Source organism: Haemorhous mexicanus, chromosome 14 (assembly GCF_027477595.1).
Source record: "Haemorhous mexicanus isolate bHaeMex1 chromosome 14, bHaeMex1.pri, whole genome shotgun sequence".
Taxonomy (NCBI): Eukaryota; Metazoa; Chordata; class Aves; order Passeriformes; family Fringillidae; genus Haemorhous; species Haemorhous mexicanus.
Window position 1 is genome coordinate 3,995,851 of NC_082354.1, and position 17,310 is coordinate 4,013,160.

A 17,310-nucleotide genomic window follows, 5' to 3' on the forward strand; every position below is an offset into this window, starting at 1 on the left:
GTCTCCATCCTTCAAAAACCCATTCAGGGAGACCTTTTGCTCGTGGAAATGTTTCTGTTTCTCAGCTCTACAACCATCTGGGTGGCTCAGACTGTGGGGTTTGGTGGTGAGGTGTGCCTGAGCCAGGCAGGATCCAGCATGGTGAGGAAGCTGCATGGAGAGGGGACTGTGGGCTGCATTGTGTGCAGCTGCTGAAGGAGATGGGAATCTCCCCACACCAAGCTGTGCTGTGTTTAATTCAGTCACCTGCTCTAGCTACTTCAGATATTTGGATTTTTCAGGTTTTTCTTCCTCTGTCTGGAAGCTCTCAAAAGAATAATTATTTTCTTCTGTGAAGGTTTTAGAACAGGGAAATGTCTGGAAGTTTGTTGCTTTTGCACAGAGTGCAGGCACACAGTGACTGCCAGGCACCAGCACCCTCATGGGAGCAGGGTGAGCTCCTTGCCCAGCCAGTGCTCTCTGTTTGGCCCCATTTGTGCAGACAGCTGTGAACGTGGTGTGCTTGCTCTCCATGGGGCACAGATTCCTTGTCTTCCAGTCCCCAGAGTTCTGCAGATGCAATGGATTTGGCTTTTAATCCCTCTGCATTTACCACGGTTTAGAATTTAACTTGGGAAAGAGAATTCAGGTGTTTTGCACTTTCTCGTATCCAAAGGGTGCTGCAGGTGAACATAGTATTGTCTAAAAAAGCTCTTCTTTTGCAACTGGGACACTTTAATTTGAGAACTGAGCACACGAGTTTGCCTCTTCCTTCCAAGAGCCTCCAGTCAGGTTTGAATGCCAGAATTGGGAACAAACCCAAAATGGAGCCAGAGGCAGAGCTGCTGCAGCACAGGAGCCCTGGGGGCTCAGAGCAGGGCTGCAGGTGATGGATGCTCCATGTGCTGGGTCTGACTCTGTTTTACAGGGCTGACAGTGAAAACAGCCCAGCAGAGCTTGTTCAGAAATGGGAACTGATGCCCACTGGTAAATGCACTCGTTGCCAGATGAGAAAAGGAGCCCAGACTGTTGCTGTTGGTCGTTCAGAGCTTGCTGCCACTGCCTTTTCCCCTCTCTGGCTGCTGTGCCTTCATCTGGACTTTCCCCTCCTACCTGGGTGGCTCACTTGCCCTTCCAGCTGGGCTGAGGCAGGTCTGACACTCCTGACTGCTCTCCCCAACACCATGCTCCCAGATTACCCTGCTGATTGCAGGAATGATGAGCCAGAGTGGGAACAAGCAAAAAAAACCAAAAACCAAAAAACAAAATCAAAAAAACCAAAACAAACAAACAAACAAACAACAAAAACCAAAACAAAAACAACAAAAACAAAACAAAACAAACCCCAAAAAAACCAAAAAAACCCCAAAAAACCCCCCCCCAAAAAAAAAAAAAAACAAAAAACCAAAAAACCAATCTCTTGTTTAATAGCTGCAGCAGGCAGAGATTACAAGCAGCAGTGGACACGGAGCTGGAGATGATAATGATGCCATGCTACATTAGTGCTGCATTAGCAGATAAGACAACAGGGCAGCGTGCTTGACAGTATTTCTCAGTTCAGTTGACATCTCTTTTTTGTGGAAAATGAATACATAGCCCATCTCAAACAAGTAAGGGACAGAGCAGTGACGTCAGACAGACAAAATGAGCTTTCTGTTCTGCCTGCATTTGTAAAGATATGTACTAGGAATATATTCCAGTGTACTAGGAATATATTCCAGGGCTTTTTTTTTTTTTTTAATCTTCTTACAATGGTACATTTTTATTTATTACCACCTGCGTGATGGCTGTGTGGAAAGAAGTGGGAGAATTGCAGACTGTAAATGCTTTATTATAATAGTAGCTAAGAGCATGTTCTGCAGCCATTCCATCACTAGGAAGTAATTTTAATCATTTTAGTAGCCCAGACTGATTTCTGTTGAGGTAATACTGAAATATTCCGTGGCTGGGTCAGTACTTCCACCTCCTGCTGCATCCCAAAGAGGAGCTTTGCATTTGGCTCTACACCAGAGGCTTTTTCTGTCATCCTTCCCAAAGTTGTGTCTTGCTTTGCAGCTCCTGCACCTCTGCTTCCTTCTCCCGGGTGCAGGGATAGCTCCTCTGGCTGTGCTGCCGGGAAATCTGGTTTGCAGCTGGGTTTTATTGCAGAACTGCTCTCCCCGTTCCCAGCCCAGCGTGGCCGAGGAGCTCGGCTGAAATTTTAGCATCGTTAACACCCCATCAATGCCGTGTGAAACTCGCCCGTGGGCCAGCGCTGGGCAAACCTCCATCTGCATCCCATCCCTGGGGTGGATCAAAACACTCAGAATTGTCCCTGGACATGCGGGAGGCTTGAGGGAGCCCGAAGCATTTGAGATTTCTGTCAGCCCAAACTCTCCATCCATGAATTATGGTCTGCCTGGCAGAGGAGATGTAGAGGAGAACATCCTGGTGCAAAGGGAGCTTCTTGCTCATCTTGGAACAGAATGAGTCAGGTGAATCCTCAGTGCTTTGCAAGTGGACACAAGGCTGAAGCTTCCAGCAGGGAGCTTATATTTTATATATATATATATGTATATATGCACACACACACACATATATATGTCATACAGACATATAAAACCACGTACATAAATCCCCATATGGGGTTGCTCATGACTCATCAATTGATTATGCAGTGGAAGAGACTTCTACCAAAGAGCTGTCCTTTCCAAATCAAACATATATATCTTTGATAATTGTCACCCTCCCCAGGAAGTGAAGATTTGCAGTTGGGACTTGAGTAGAATTGTGACATTTTGCGTTACTGGCAAAGGATTTTCTCCTGGTGGCTGTAAACTTTGTGCTCTGGAGTTTGAGGTTGTCTTTCTTCACAAACACTTCTGGGTTAGGAGGTTCTGTGTTGTCTTTCTTTCCAAACACTTCTGGGTTGGGAGGTTCTGTGCTGCACCCAGGGAATTGGTGTGTTCTTACCTAGGCCTGGAGTGAGGATGAGTGGAAAACACTTCATGGGGAATTGTTCTCTGTGTCTCCTAAGGACATATCTCCACTGTGAATCACTGCAGCCTTGCATTTTGATCACATGTGCTGTTAGTGCTCTTCCTTTCTTCACGTTGGGCTGTGAAAGTGGATTACTCATCCCCAGTTTTATTAGCTGTCACTTTCTCATTTTTGTGTTGTGCTGTGGCCCTGCAAGTTTTGGACAGCACTTACTCCAGTCAGTGATATATTTTATAGAACTTATGAGCTGGATATAAACTTTCTGAGATCATGGGGCTTTAGCTAAAAGGAATTTACACAGCCATAGAAGCAGAAGGTCACTGCAATTTTATAATTTTAAAACATGTCTGAGGTCATACATTTATTCAGTCATGGCTCTCTTTGCATTTAAAGGCATCAGGAAAAATTTCTGCCTCTGCTGGTGAGACATCAGGAGAGGCAGTGAGACTTAGGGTTGTAATCTGGTTCCCACTGGACTCCATGGAAAAAGCAATTTTCTGGAACAAGGGGTATCTTTGCAGAAGGAAGGGAATTGCAGAACATTACAAAGTCAGTTTTGTTTCCTCACGCTGTGCTCAGCCAGGCATTGTTAGTAAATAAGATCTAGAGCACTTAAAAGAAGGATCCAATCACAAATTCAATTGGTCCATTAACTACATGTAATATTATTTACCTAAGTGGCCCTTCTGGACTATTTCATAGCTCAGGTTGATAACCTTTTTTAAACAGATCAATAGTACTGAGCAGGCAGTGTGTGAGCACCACGAAAGTCAGGCCATTTGCACAGTTCTGGGCCGTGATTCCAGACCTGGAGTCCAGATTAGAATTGCAAAATGAGGAAAATGCTCTCCCTGAAACACTAAAAAGAAGAAAACAGCCGTGGCAAGAAGGATGGGGGGAAGCAGTGGAGCAAGACGTGTTGCAAGGGATCAGTTCTTTGATGGGGCTGATACCACTGGAAAATGCAGGTGGCTTTTGCAGCACATGAACCCTGCTCAGGTCTGAGAGAAGGTGCAGAGGTGTTCCACACACAGAGTTTTGCTGGTGTGAGGGAACACCCAGCCATGCTCTGAGCAGAGGACACAGTCTCCAGCTACCTCAGGGAAGGTACAGGTTGGATATCAGGAAGCAATTTTTCACCAAAAGAATAATAAAGCACTGGACTGCTCTTCCCAGGGAGGTGGTGGAATCACCATCTCTGGATGTGTTTAAAAAAGACTGGCCATGGCACTTGGTGCTATAGTCCAGTTGAAATGTTAGGGCATGGGTTGGACTGGATGATCTTAGAGGTCTCTTCCAACCTCACCATTCTGGGATTCTGGGATTCTGAGCAGCTTGCCAGGTGGGGGACTTTGCTGGCTGCTCTCAGGTGTGCTGCAGAGTCCCAGCAGGTGGCAAAGGTAACTCTTTGCTCTTGGTCTCGTGTCCAAAATCGGTGTTTGATCAGTTCCTCAGGCTGTCAGATGTCAGCTGGCAGCTAAATTCAGTACCCCCAGAGTCTCTGTGCCTCCCTTACAGAGGCAGCTCAGCCATCAGGAGCTTTTCCACCTCTGAATCAGATCCATGGTGATGATCAAAGCAAATAAAATCCAGGAAGGTCCTGTTTTATAATGGGCCTGGTGATACATGGCTGCAAACTGGCTCTGGCTGCCTCCCCTCCAGTTCTGTTCATCCCATTTCATCCAGGTCACCCTGACTCCCCTGAGACAGGGCTGTGTGGGAGTGTGTGGTGTGTGCAGAGTGGGAACTGAGGGATGCCTCAGCTCCTAACAGACCCCAAAAGCTTTTTGTAGTGACAGCTCATGGAATTTTTAGTGGCAAAAGGCCAGAAACTCTCCTTCCCCATACCAGGCCAGCTGTTCCTGCTTCTCAGGAGCTAAACTCTGATTTCTTGTGCCAGGCTGAAAAGGCTTGGAGATTTGGACTAATAATTCAGGGAGAAGGGCATCTCTGCTGGAGAGAGGTGATGGGAGTCCCAACTGAGTGCTAAGTCCTCCTGCCTGTATCTTGAGTAGTTTGTTATATTTCCCTCGTTGTGGTTCTCCTGTTTCTCCCCACATGTTTGTGGTGCAGGGATCACCTCTGCTTTAACCAGTCACTGTGTATTGTCTGAGGCACCTGCACTCAGGCATGGGCTGGAAGAGTTTTCCTTGCCCCAGGTAGTAACCCAAGTGGCAGAAAATGCCTCTGTGTGAGGAGAATTCATATGGAAAATGTGTGTTTTCAGGCTCTCTGCACTGATGCCAAAATTTTAGTGTGACTGTGTTTCTGTTTTTGCTACCTTTCAGGAATATCACTGCTGCTTCTCCCTAGGCAGCACCTGTGCATTGCCTTCCCCTTCTCTTACCTGGATTGCATCAATATTTTTGTAATTTTGGGCTGTTAAGGAGGAGGCAGGACCAGTCTGGGAAACACAAGTGTGTAGAGCCTACCAGAATTGTCTGCTGCACCAAGAGATGCTGCCCTGGGAGCCTGGTGGTGCTGAGAGGGGACAGCTGGAGCAGGGATCTTGTGCTCATTCATTCCATCCACAGGTGGATGTGGATGAAATTATTTGTTAAATAATTTTGATTGACAAAGACATTGGGGCTGTAAATTGTGCTGGATCTCTGGCTGAGGGGCAGCTCAACAGATAAAGGTTTGGCTGAAATCTTCCATGAACTCCAGGCAGACATTTTTATTATTTTCTTTTAATCCTGCCTGCTATTATTTCCAAACCCAGTCAGCAGCATGTGTTTGTCAGGCTATGCAGGTGCTGGCATGGGAGGAATTCAGGAAGATCATTAATTTTGTGAGTCTTTCCTGTTTGGTTTTATTGCAGCTTCCTATATGCTCGAGGTATTAACATTACTGGCTTTCTTTGGGCTGGGGTTCTGCTGGGAGAGGAGATCTCCCTGATGAGCTGAGGTACTTGAAGCTTTCTTTTCTTTCTGCAAAGCTGCTGGGAAGGAGAGGGATGCAATGCTGGCATGATGCTTCATAAGGTGACATTTGTTATAACTCATTGCAAATGTTACTCACCATCTACAAAACGTCCAATTAAACTAAAGAGCAGTGAAAAATATCCAATTCCACTTTAGCAGCTGCACTTGTTGCCAGAATCCCTCATGTTTTTTGGAGCCAACAGATTCCCCCAGGAGACCTTTACATGGTGACTACTGTCCTCTGGCACCAGTCCCACTGGTTGGTGTTCCCTGCTCCCATCAGCCAGACTGTCACACAAGGACACATTTCCCTTCCCATCTGGGTTTCTCCTGACTTTCCCAAAGATCTCTTTGGTCCTTAGTTGTTACCAGACCTGTGCTGCATCCTTCTGTCTCCAGTCAGTGTTTCAGGGGGAATCAGCTGGATCCCAGAGGAATAACGTTTTCAAAAACAAAATTTGAAAATGACCTGTGATCCTTGGTGCTTTCCAAAATCAGTAGTTGGTTCCACATGCAGTTTATTGAATCTTCTGACTCACTGAGACTCTTCCTTAGTTCGAAGAGCTTTAGAGGCATAGTGCTCCTGTAGAAAATCAGCCAATATATTTATGGTTCCTTTTGCCTCCAGTGCCTTTGTGTGTGTCTTGAGGTTGAGCCACTGGATTCTGTGGTTCTGCCTGTGCAGAGAGACACATGTGAGCACTGTGCCAGCATCTCTGGGTAAGTAACAAACACAAACTTCTCTGGCACTTGGAGGAGAGTGGGATCCTGAGCGGGCACATTCCCCGAGGTGCCAAAGCAGCTGGTACAGATCCCTGGCTCCCCAGGAAGTTCTCAGATGCAGCTTTGCTGTCTGCTACAGCCACCCACTGTTCTGCAGTGTCAGCTGGGCTGGAGCTCAGATCCACCCACTCTGGGAAGGCAGAAATGCAGCCGGGCTCTGCGGCTGCCTGGGGTGGCACCTGCGGGTCCCTCTGCAGCCACCACAGCCTCCTCCTCATCATCCTTCATCAGCACCTCCTTTTCCCCCAGGATAGGGCACTACAATGGCCCAAAACTCCACTAATTGGCTGCAGGAAGCTGTGGAGCAAGGAGCTGGAATAAGTCACCCAATTAGCTGTAGCTGCTGGTGGCCCCTGGCGCTGGCCTGGTGTCCTTTGTCAGTGCCAAGCAGAGGTAGACAAGCCTGGTTCCTTTTTTCCTTACCTGTGAATACCCAGCCCGTGTCTCCTGTGACTCCAGTCACCTGCTGGGATCTTTGAGGCGGGGGAAGGAACCTCAATTCATTCAGTTTGCTGCACTTTTTCCAAGGCAGGATTTACTTCTCGTTTTCCTAGACCACGAAACAGCATCACTGCCTTTGGAGAGCAAGGGTGGGAGCTTTCTGCATCAGCCTGTCTTTAGGTCCTATTTATAAATGAAGAGAGTGAGAAAAAATGTTTAAAAACATGCGAGCTTTAAAAATAAAACCATGACCTAGTCGAAGAGTAAACACTAAGGAAAAATAAAAGACTGTTTTAAGAGGCGGAAGCAGAGAAGCAGCAGCAAAAATGTTCAAAATGAATCTATTACTGTAAAAGGAGGCTGTAAATCACAGCCCCCATCACTGACAGTTCAGAGATGCTGAGGACCTGGCTTAGCAGCGGAAAGGGAGGAAATGAAAGGAACTGTGAGTGGGAAATAAAGCAAAGATGAGAAATCCACCTGTTTGCGTGTGATAGATTACCCATAAACATCAAGATCATGCTTCTGACCGGACAAAAGACATCAATGGCGTAGTGTTTAAACAAGATGAAAAATTATACTGAGTATCTGTCCTTGTGAGTGGTGGTGCCACCTTTCTGCTTTCAGGTAGCCCTTTGGGGTGGGGTCGCTCAGGGGGTGGTGTTAAGAATACAACGTCGTAAAAAGGGTCGGGGAGGTTTTCCCGTGACGGCCCTTTGGAAGCTTGTCCCCTGTGGGGCTGTGCTGTCACTGATGCGTGGTTCTCCTCCCTCCCAGGTTGCCTGGTCACTATGAACCATGGCCCAGCTATACTACAAAAAGGTCAACTTCTCCCCGTACCGAGACCGGATCCCACTGCAGATCGTGCGAGCGGAGGCAGAGCTCTCGTCGGAAGAGAAAGCCTACCTCAGTGCTGTGGAGAAGGGGGACTATGCCAGCGTGAAACATGCCCTGCAGGAGGCAGAGATCTACTACAACATCAACATCAACTGCATGGATCCTCTGGGGCGCAGCGCCCTCCTGATAGCCATAGAGAATGAGAACCTGGAGATCATGGAGCTGCTGCTGAGCCACAGCGTCTACGTGGGGGACGCTCTGCTCTACGCCATACGCAAGGAGGTGGTGGGAGCTGTGGAGCTGCTGCTCAATTACAGGAAGCCCAGTGGTGAAAAACAGGTTGGTTGAGTGTTCCCCTTCGGTGTTGAGCCGTTATCCTGCCTCAGGAAAGTGCTCAAAGTGCTTGGTGTTGGTCCGTGGCTTTAAATGCCCAGAGCAGACCTGGGTATTGTAAACAAGGGACGCCCTCATGAAGGAGGAATGATGAATCTGACTCCATGCTCTTAGAAGGCTCATTTATTACTTTATTATACTATATTGCATTAAAGAATATTATACTATACTAAAGAGTGCAGAAAGGATACTTACAGAATGCTAAAAAGATAATGATGAAAACTCCTGACTCTCTCCAGAGCCCTGACACAGCTTGGCCCTGGTTGGCCAAAGAGTGAAAACAACTCCCAGCAGAATGCAATGGAACAATCCCCTGTGGGTGAACAATCTCCAAACACATTCCACATGAGCACAGCACAGGAGAAGCACATGAGATCAGAATTGTTTTCCTTTCTCTGAGGCCTCTCTCGCTGCCTTTCAGCTTCCCAGGAGAAAAATCCTGAGTGAAAGGATTTTTTCAGAGAGTGTGAATGCCACACCTGGGCAGTCCTGTTTGGATGGTAATCTCCAGCCTGAGCAAACATGTTCTGCCTGATTTAAACACTCCGTTTTTTCTCTCTCACTCAGTGTTCTTTCCAGCCCCACAGTGTTTGTGGACACACTGATTTATAGGTTGATTTATAGATGAGCACTTTCTAAAGGAATTTGTGGCTCTCTGAAATTATATTACAATCTGTAAATATGAACTATTGCCACGCTGTTGTGCTGATATTAAGTGGAATTGCTTTTCATAAGTAAATCCTGAAAGCACACAAGCTTATTTACAGCTGCAAGCAAGCAAACAGTCTGCTGGGCTTCAGTCCTTTGCTGTAGTGCAGACAGATCATCTTGGTCTCCCTCCCCAGAGAGCTCCAGGGCAGAAATGCTGAGGCAGGACATAACTTAGAGCAGTGACTTGTAGGAAGGATCCTGAGCTGCAGAACCACCCCTGAGTTACATAAGGATCTTGTGGAAAAACCACCAAATCTGAATCCCGTCACTTCACGCGTCACCTATTGTCACCAACTGGTTTTTTTTCTGATTTTTTTCTTTTCATTTGCAAGCACCACTGCCAATAACTAGAATAATTTATGTACTTTGCTGACCACTGATAATTTTTGCCTCTTCACTGCTTAGAAAGGAACATCCAAAATGTGGATAATCCTTATATATCAAGCCTCCTTTTGAAGGGAACACATCCCTCTGTGTGTGAAAGATTAATACCAGTCAATCATGGAAGAAAATGCTTTCAGTGCATAGGCCCCTTGGCACATAGTTTTTCAAGAGTAATTTCATGTAGCCAAGCAAACAATAAGGATCAACCCTGGCAGAATTCAAGAGTGCTCAGCTTTATTATTTAGAAATAGCAGCACTGTGCATGCATTGTAGCAATGTGATTCTAATGTGTGGTTTAAAAACCAGAGAGATAACAAAACTCCTCTAGCTGACCTAAAAATTGAACTGTTAGTACTGAGTTTTAGTCTGACAATGTAAGGAGCAAAATACAGACCATCCGTTAGGGATGAGCCATTTTTCCTTTGGTCTTCTAGAAATTTGAGCATCCTGCAGCTCAACAGGACAGAAAGCAGAAGGGAAAAGTTTTTTTTCAGCAGCACGAGGAATTGCCACTGATTATAGCAGGCTAATGACAAGTTCCTCCTGAAATGTCATGGAAGGCAAGTGATGGGATTCATGTGGATTTCTGTAACACCCCTTGAATACCAAAACTTGTGTCCACTCAAATCCCCAGCCCTGCTGGCTTAACTGGCCAGAGACAGAGGTGCGTGAAATGAGGTTGATATATTACAGCTGAAATTCAGCTCCAGTGTCTCCAGTTCAGTGATCCATTTCATAGTAGGCCTGTTCCATTTTTGTTATCTCTGTGCCAGCTCTCCTTCTGTAGCTAGGATTGTATCTGCTGCAGGGTTTACAACTTGGAGAAGAGCGTGTGTGGGGGAGAAAAGATGCAGTGCCAGTTTCAGCTTTATTTACGAGGTTTGTTCCAAGAGCAGATTTCGTCAGTGTATTTTAAACTAGCACTGGCTTGGTGCAAGGTTCTGTGAACAAACTCGGATTAACTTCCCTGGCTGGGGTTCAGGCTCTTCTGGAGACTGCAGGAAGAGTTTGCTGGTAGAGGGCTGCAGGACTGGACTTCCCTTGCAGCTCTTTCCCTGACTGCTCCTGCAGTGATGGGGGTGAACATTTCTTTCCTGTGTGGTGAAAGGACAAGCTGGGCCAAAGTTGGTTATTTTGTCAAATCTCAAAGCTGTTACAGGAGGGGTTTCTGAGCACAAGCTCCTGATGCTAATTCCACAGCAGTATCAATATACATTCATTAATTGTCCGTGCTGGACCCTTTCTCAGAAGGTCCTTTGGGAACCCCACACCTAATTGCTTTCACAAAAAGCACCTGATAAAGCAGATTAGCACAGCTTTGTCCTCATCAGCTGCTCAGATGTTCTAAAACATGTACAAACGTGCTTTTTTGTTCCAGTAGTAACAAAAAAACTGCTCCTCATAGGAAGGTTTTTGTCTGGCTGTGAAATTTGTAAGATGCTATCACTGCACTTCTTACATATTAGGTTCAGTATAATCTAATTATTAAATGTACAGAGGGTTCAGTTTGCCTGCACAGGCCTGTGTGGGGACAGCTTCTTGGCTCGTGTGTGGCAGCCTGTGTGCCACCAGGGACTGGCTGTCTCTGCTGCTCTCTGGGCAGAGATGCAGGGGCAGCATCCTCTGACTGCTCTGTGTTGAGTGTTCATTCACCTGAACCTGGGCTCTGGGAGAACCTGCTGGCTCCATTTCCTGCTGCCTGCCTCCGAGCAAGTTATTTGCCTCTCTCCCTGAGCCTGGTGTCTCTCTGGGCATGAAGAGCTGTTCCTATTTGCGTCTGCTCACGTCAGCCCCGTTAATTGTTGCCTTTGCATCTCAAAAGCAGCTGAGCAGCATCATCCAGCATAATCCATTTCATGGGTGTGTATCTTCAGCCTTATCACCGTGCCACAATCCTGACAGCAACTCTTACAGCTGCCTCCTTCCAGCCTCTCCTGGAGCTGCAGTGGCTGGATGTGGGTAGGAAAAGAGATCCCCAAAACAAGGTGGGAAGCTCCCGGGCTGGACCTGCCAAGGCAGGTTCACTCAGCAGCCACAGAGTCTCCAAGAGGAGTGCTCCAGACCCGGCTCTAGAGCTGCCCGAGGGAAAGAGCTCTGCTTTTCCACCTGTAGGATGACCTTTTCAGGGAGCAGGAGTTGAAAACCTTTCAAACACACGTAGTGACCTTTGCTGTGCTCCTTATGTAAGAGAATCAGGGTCTCGATGATGCTGTAAGGCCCGGGGAAGGGGGGGGTGGATGAAGGGGTTGGGCGGCGCAGGGACTGGGATCCTGTTATTAAGTGGATTTTTCTGAGTCATTATTCTGCAAACCTTTGCTCGCCTGCTGTTTGAGCGCCATTTCCTGCGAATGCGGTGACAATGGCAGGGGTAAGTCACCGGCAGTAACTATAACAACCCGCGCTGCAGCCGGGGCTCGGCGCGGGAGCAAATTGCTCTGTTTACATGGGGAGAGGCACCTCGCTCCAGAGGATGCTGCGGAGCACAGCAGAGATCAGCGCTGATGTGCTCCAGCAGATGGGCTTCTCTTTAGCTTTGTCTCCTACCGAGGGTTGAGGGCTATTTTAAGATCTTAGCGCTTCTCATCAAATCCGTGCTGCCCGGTGGAGACAACAAGGAATGGTGTGGCCAGCACAGCAGGGAGGTCATTCTGCCCCTGGCTGTCCCTGGCTGTCCCAGGAGCAGGGAGTTGATCGTGCCCCTGTCCCTGGTGAGGGCACACCCTGAGTGCTGTGCCCAGCTCTGGTCCCTCAGGTTGGGAAGGACCTTGGGACACTGAGCACATCCAGAGGGGACAGCGAGGCTGGAGAGGGGCTGGGAACACAAACCCTGAGAGGAAGCCCTGAGGGAGCTGGGGGTGCTCAGCCTGGAGAAAAGGAGACTCAGGGGTGCCCCCATCACTCTCAGAGCTCCTGAAAGGTGCCTGTGCTCAGCTGGGGCTGGGCTCTTCCTCCAGGGACTGACAGAACCCAAGGACACAGCCCCCAGCTGCACCAAGGGAAATACAGGTTGGATATCAGGAGAAAGTTTTTTACAGAAAGGTGATAAAGTTCTGGAATGTTCTGCCCGGGGAGGTGGTGGAGTCCCTATCCCTGGGTGTGTTTAACAAAGCCTGGATGTGGCACTGGGGGCCAGGGTTTGGCTGAGGGGCTGGGGCTGGGCTGGACTCGATGATCTTGGAGGTCTCTTCCAACCCAGTGATTCTGTGAATTCTGTGAGCTGTGGTTTTGGGTACTGAGCTGTGACTGCTGGTGGAGCTGGGGAGGAGGCTTCACCAGTTACAGGCAGGATAATGCTAATGAACTTTCAGCTGTTCTGAAAGATGCTGTTGGCTGTGGGAAATTTTTGATGAGAAAGTCATCATGGTGCAACCATGGGAAGAGCATAGAGATGTTCTGGTGTGCTTCACTCCCAGCAGAGAGTAAAGCCCAGGCTTGAATGACCCATTCTCCTCTTCAAAAGAGCTTCCCTAATTTTGTGATTTTTACAGGTTAATTTATAATTTCCAAGGGTTGCATAATTTACTCCAATTACTCCTTGAAGCTTTTCATAAACCATAGATCTCTTTGACCAGTCACACAGCTGGTAACTTAAACCATAGCATAGCTTGTTTTTTCCCAAACTCATGGCAGGCATTTGGAAATCAAGCAACCTATTCATGAATATTAAGAGGAACAACAAAACAAACTAATATCCCTGGAACCTGGAGGGTTTGCAAGTGTTGCTTTTCCTGCAGAGGATTGTAGTCAGCAAACATGCATTTTTCAGGAAATAAAAGTGAGCCTAGTCTGGTGCTGTGATTGTTACTGTTTGATTTTCTGGGCAGTGCAGAGGCTGATGTTGTGCTGCATAGGGGCAGAGGAGGAATATGGGTGTACTTGGCATGGCAATCCATCCCGAGTGATGAGTGTCATGTTATTTAAATAAGACAGCAAACCACTGAATAACCATCAGAAAGTTCAGGGATAGGTCTGAAATTGCAAAACTGAGCACCTGCAGATGCAGCATTGACTTTGGGCCAGGCTTTTCTCTTTGGGGGTGGAAATGTTAACATGCAGAATTGTCTGTGCATGGGACAGGTCCAGTAAATGCAGTGGCAGAACAAGGCAGTAGGCACACAGCAAAAACAGAGATCTGGCTGGCATCCTATGGGGTTGAAATTAACAGGGAACTTTGAATTCTTGGGTTTTTTCCTTAATTCAGAACTACTGTATGAGCAAGAGAACGTGTTTGAAGCCTATTGAATGAATTCTCCTTCCCTGTAAAATCTTCTGTCTCTCAGCCTATTTGATCTTTTTGAGTTTTGCTGTTTTTTGGTGGTTTTTTTTTCCCTAAAAGTGCTATCAGATGGTTATTTTCGCTATACAAACATCAATACAGTGAATTTTGCTTTCAGCCAAGCTGGAGGCTGCACCTAACCTTCTCCAGCAAAGAGCAGGAAATTCGTGTCTGAAAACTCCCATTTCTCCTGCATTTGATTCACCCTCAATTCACCAGTAATAGCTGTATTTCCTGACACTTGGAAACCTGTTGAAATCAGTACAAATTTTCCAGATGAGGCGTTCAGGGGCCCATTTTTTGGAGCTGCTGGTGTGAATTGTGTGTGGAGTGGTGGCAGCAGCCCCCTGAAGGTGCGTCAGAGCTCTCGGATCTCGCCTGCCTCTCTGCCCTCCTGCTGGGGCTGTGCTTGCAGCACACCACACACGGTCCCTGCTGCCTGCTGAGCCCTCCTTCCTTCTTTGAGGAGCTGTAATCAGTCATCTCAATTACTCCAGGTCCACGAGCACCTCCACGGTGGCTGTTTTCTTCACAACCATCAGAGCTGACATCAGCTGTTTGCATGAGGGGGGTACCAGCATCTCTCTGCTCTCTGGCAAGCTTAGCAATTTGCTCTCGTGGCAGATGGCTCCAAATTAAGCTGGTTCACAGATGGGACTACAGATGCAATTCCTCAATAATGAGAATAAAAAGAAAAAAGGGATCTTAGGGCTTGTGGCTGTGATTTGGTTTGTTCTGATGGTCCAAAGGCCTTCTGAATCGATGCCATCCATATGTATTCCAAAAGAAGGAGTTTGCAGGTACAGCCTCTGGAAGAGTATGGTTGTAAAGAGGAAACTGTAGAGAAAAAATGGCAAGTTTTCAGTCTTAGTTGCTAATCATCAGATTGGTACAAGATTGCTGCACTGCATAGTGTTGGTGAACCTAAAATTTGACCTCAAAAATCCTCTTTTAGGTGAGCTGATGAATGAAAATCCCCCTTAATCTTTGTTCAGATCCCACAGATGAACAGCCTAGAGACAGCCTTTTGTGAAACAGAAAATAAGGGTTGCATTAAACCATTTTATTCTTGCCCAAGTCTAATAACTTTCTCGAGACAATGTGATTTAGCCTAATTTTCCTACTGACACAGGGTTTTTGTCCCGTGTGCAGAAACCAGTGTCAAGTTTAGCCCTTGATTTTAGACTTGCTGGTAGAAGCTCATTGCCAGCCCTGAGCCACCACTGATGGCACCATTTAAGTCAAAAGAAGCAGTTCAGTTCTCAAAAATCTCACAATATAAAATCTGGATTATGCAGGCAGTGGGGAAGAGGAGAGGTTTAGGAGCAGGCACCTGGATGAAGGGATTCTGTGGCACTTCTGAATGGTGGCTGTGGAGCACTGGAACTCAGAGGGGAACAGGCTGATGGGTGTGACTCAAAACAGTCATTTCCACGTTAACAGGAGGGTCTCAAGGGAAAAGGGAAGGAGAACCTGGTTAGAAACACTCCTGGGCAAGAGGAGGTTCTGAAGAATAGAACCAGTGAAGAAAAATATGGCCACAAGTTCTCAGTGTGGGAATATTTGAAAGGAACAATAAGGAAGAAGGATCATGTCTGAAAACAGAGAAGCAGCTTCAAAGCCTAATGGCTCCATTAGCACCCAAGCTTTTCATTATTTATATTGATGCAGTAATAATTCACAGTTATAGTTAGCATGCCTTTGACACTGGTGGCTGCCTTCAAAATGAATTCCATCTAATTAAACTAAACAACAGAGGAATCAAAGATCACTTCAGCTAATGATTACATTTAACTGTGAAATCCTTTCCTCCCTCCCCATTGCCTCAGTCCCCAGATAATCTTAAATCCAGGTGAAAAAGAACTGGGTGAAACATCTCCTGCACTCAGGAGATGAAGGCAGTGACAGGTACCAGCTTTCTGACAGTGGCAATAAGGCACTGGCTCCTTCTCCTGGGTCAGCATAAACTCTGTCATTATTTCCTAGGGTGCTGGTGGGCGTCAAGCCAAGAACTGCATCACAGCGTGCACAAACATGCCATGCTTGTAATTGAACACACAGACAGGTGAGAAGTCAGGAATTATCCAAGGTGCTTCCCAGAGAATTGTCTTTACTGATCTGTAGGAGGGTCCTTAGCACTTGCCTGCTCTGGGCACACTGTAAAGTGAATTTTCAGTCAGGTGTGATGGGTTCTCAGGGTTCAGCTGGGTGGATGAACTGTTATAGGGCAAAAAAACCAATCCTGTTTGTGCTGCTGCACGAGTGAACTTCTGGGCTCTCTGTAGATGTGTTGACCAAGGAGCCTAATTTCAAAAAGCCATATTATCCACCCAGCATCCAGGGATGTGCCTACTGCACCCACCTCCCTTTGCTCCTGAGCCCCCATTACAGCATCCCCTGACATCACCCAGCACGTGTTTGCCTCTGGTCTGTCTGAATCCCCAATCCCAGGGGTCTGACATGGCTGTTCAGATTCCCTGGTACAGATTTGTGGGAGACTCTTCCTGGTGCAATAGTTACAACACATTTTTTTTCCAGGGGCAGCTTTTCTCTGTGGGAAGAGTGAATGTCACAAATTACAGGCTCCTGCAAAACAAAGCTCTGGGATCTATAAAGATCTGTGAAGAACTGCAGGGCAGCTGAGCAGGAGTCCCTCAGCCTTACCTGGCTGTTGAGTAGAGCTGTGCTGGGCTGGCAAAGTCACATTTATGGCTTGTTTATCCCTGTAGGAGCAGTATTTTGCTATCCCATGGCAAAATACAGCCTGGTTGGGTAGCACTTTGGTGGCAGTGGTGGTGGAATATCAAAGAGGCATTGCCTGGGAGCAGTATTTCTTGTCTCTGAATTGCTGCAGTGAGGGAATGCTGTGATCCAAGGTCTTTGCTCTGTCATTGCCTTGGGAGGATGCTGGAAAACTGCTGAGAGGCCCAGGGCCATGTGAATTGTTGGTGTTTAGTTCATGGCAGTGAGAGAGGGCTGGTGTGCTCCAAGTACTCCTCAGGCAGGAGAGGATGAGGCAGTGCCAGGCTCTGCAGCATCAGGGGCACAGCATTACCTGGAGGCTTTTGACTTCCTAGCACTGGGGATGTCAGGGGGAGTCACTGCCTGAATGGGAATAAAGGAAGATCTCAACCACACAGATCTTTTTTTCTCTCTTGTGCAAGCCCCTGCCACCTGTCTAAGCTGTCATTTCTTTGCTGTTGCAAACTCTGGGGTCTTTTCAGATGCCCCAGCATTGGTTGGTAAAACAGCAGTGCCAGTGATGCCTTGTGGGGGCTGCCCTGGAACAGAGGCTGGACAGAGCTAAAGAATGAAGCAGGGATTTATTAAAAGCATCTCCTCAATGGATCCACCTTGGGCAGCACAAGAGCCCAGCCAGGGCTGCACCCAAGATGAACCAAAATGGTCCCAAAATGAACCCAAGATGAACCAAAATGGTCACAAAATGGACAACTGGTCACGGGGTCTGTCACTTTGATCAGTTCTGCTCCATTTGCATATTGGAGTTCATTGTCCCATTCCAGCTCCAGCCCAGGCAGTCCCACCCTTGTTTTTCTCTCTCCAGCCCACGGTGTTTGTGCTCTTGGGCCCAGATTTGGATCA

General features: G+C 47.2%; 1 protein-coding gene across 1 annotated transcript in view; it reads left to right on the forward strand.

Moving 5' to 3' along the window:
• The first annotated feature begins 7,904 nt into the window (after nucleotides 1-7,904).
• Nucleotides 7,905-17,310, forward strand: part of TRPC5 (transient receptor potential cation channel subfamily C member 5) — a 71,084-nt gene continuing 61,678 nt past the window's right edge. The window contains exon 1 of the mRNA XM_059859459.1: nucleotides 7,905-8,282. Coding sequence (XP_059715442.1) covers nucleotides 7,905-8,282 — 378 coding nt within the window. The remainder of the gene's footprint in view (nucleotides 8,283-17,310) is intronic.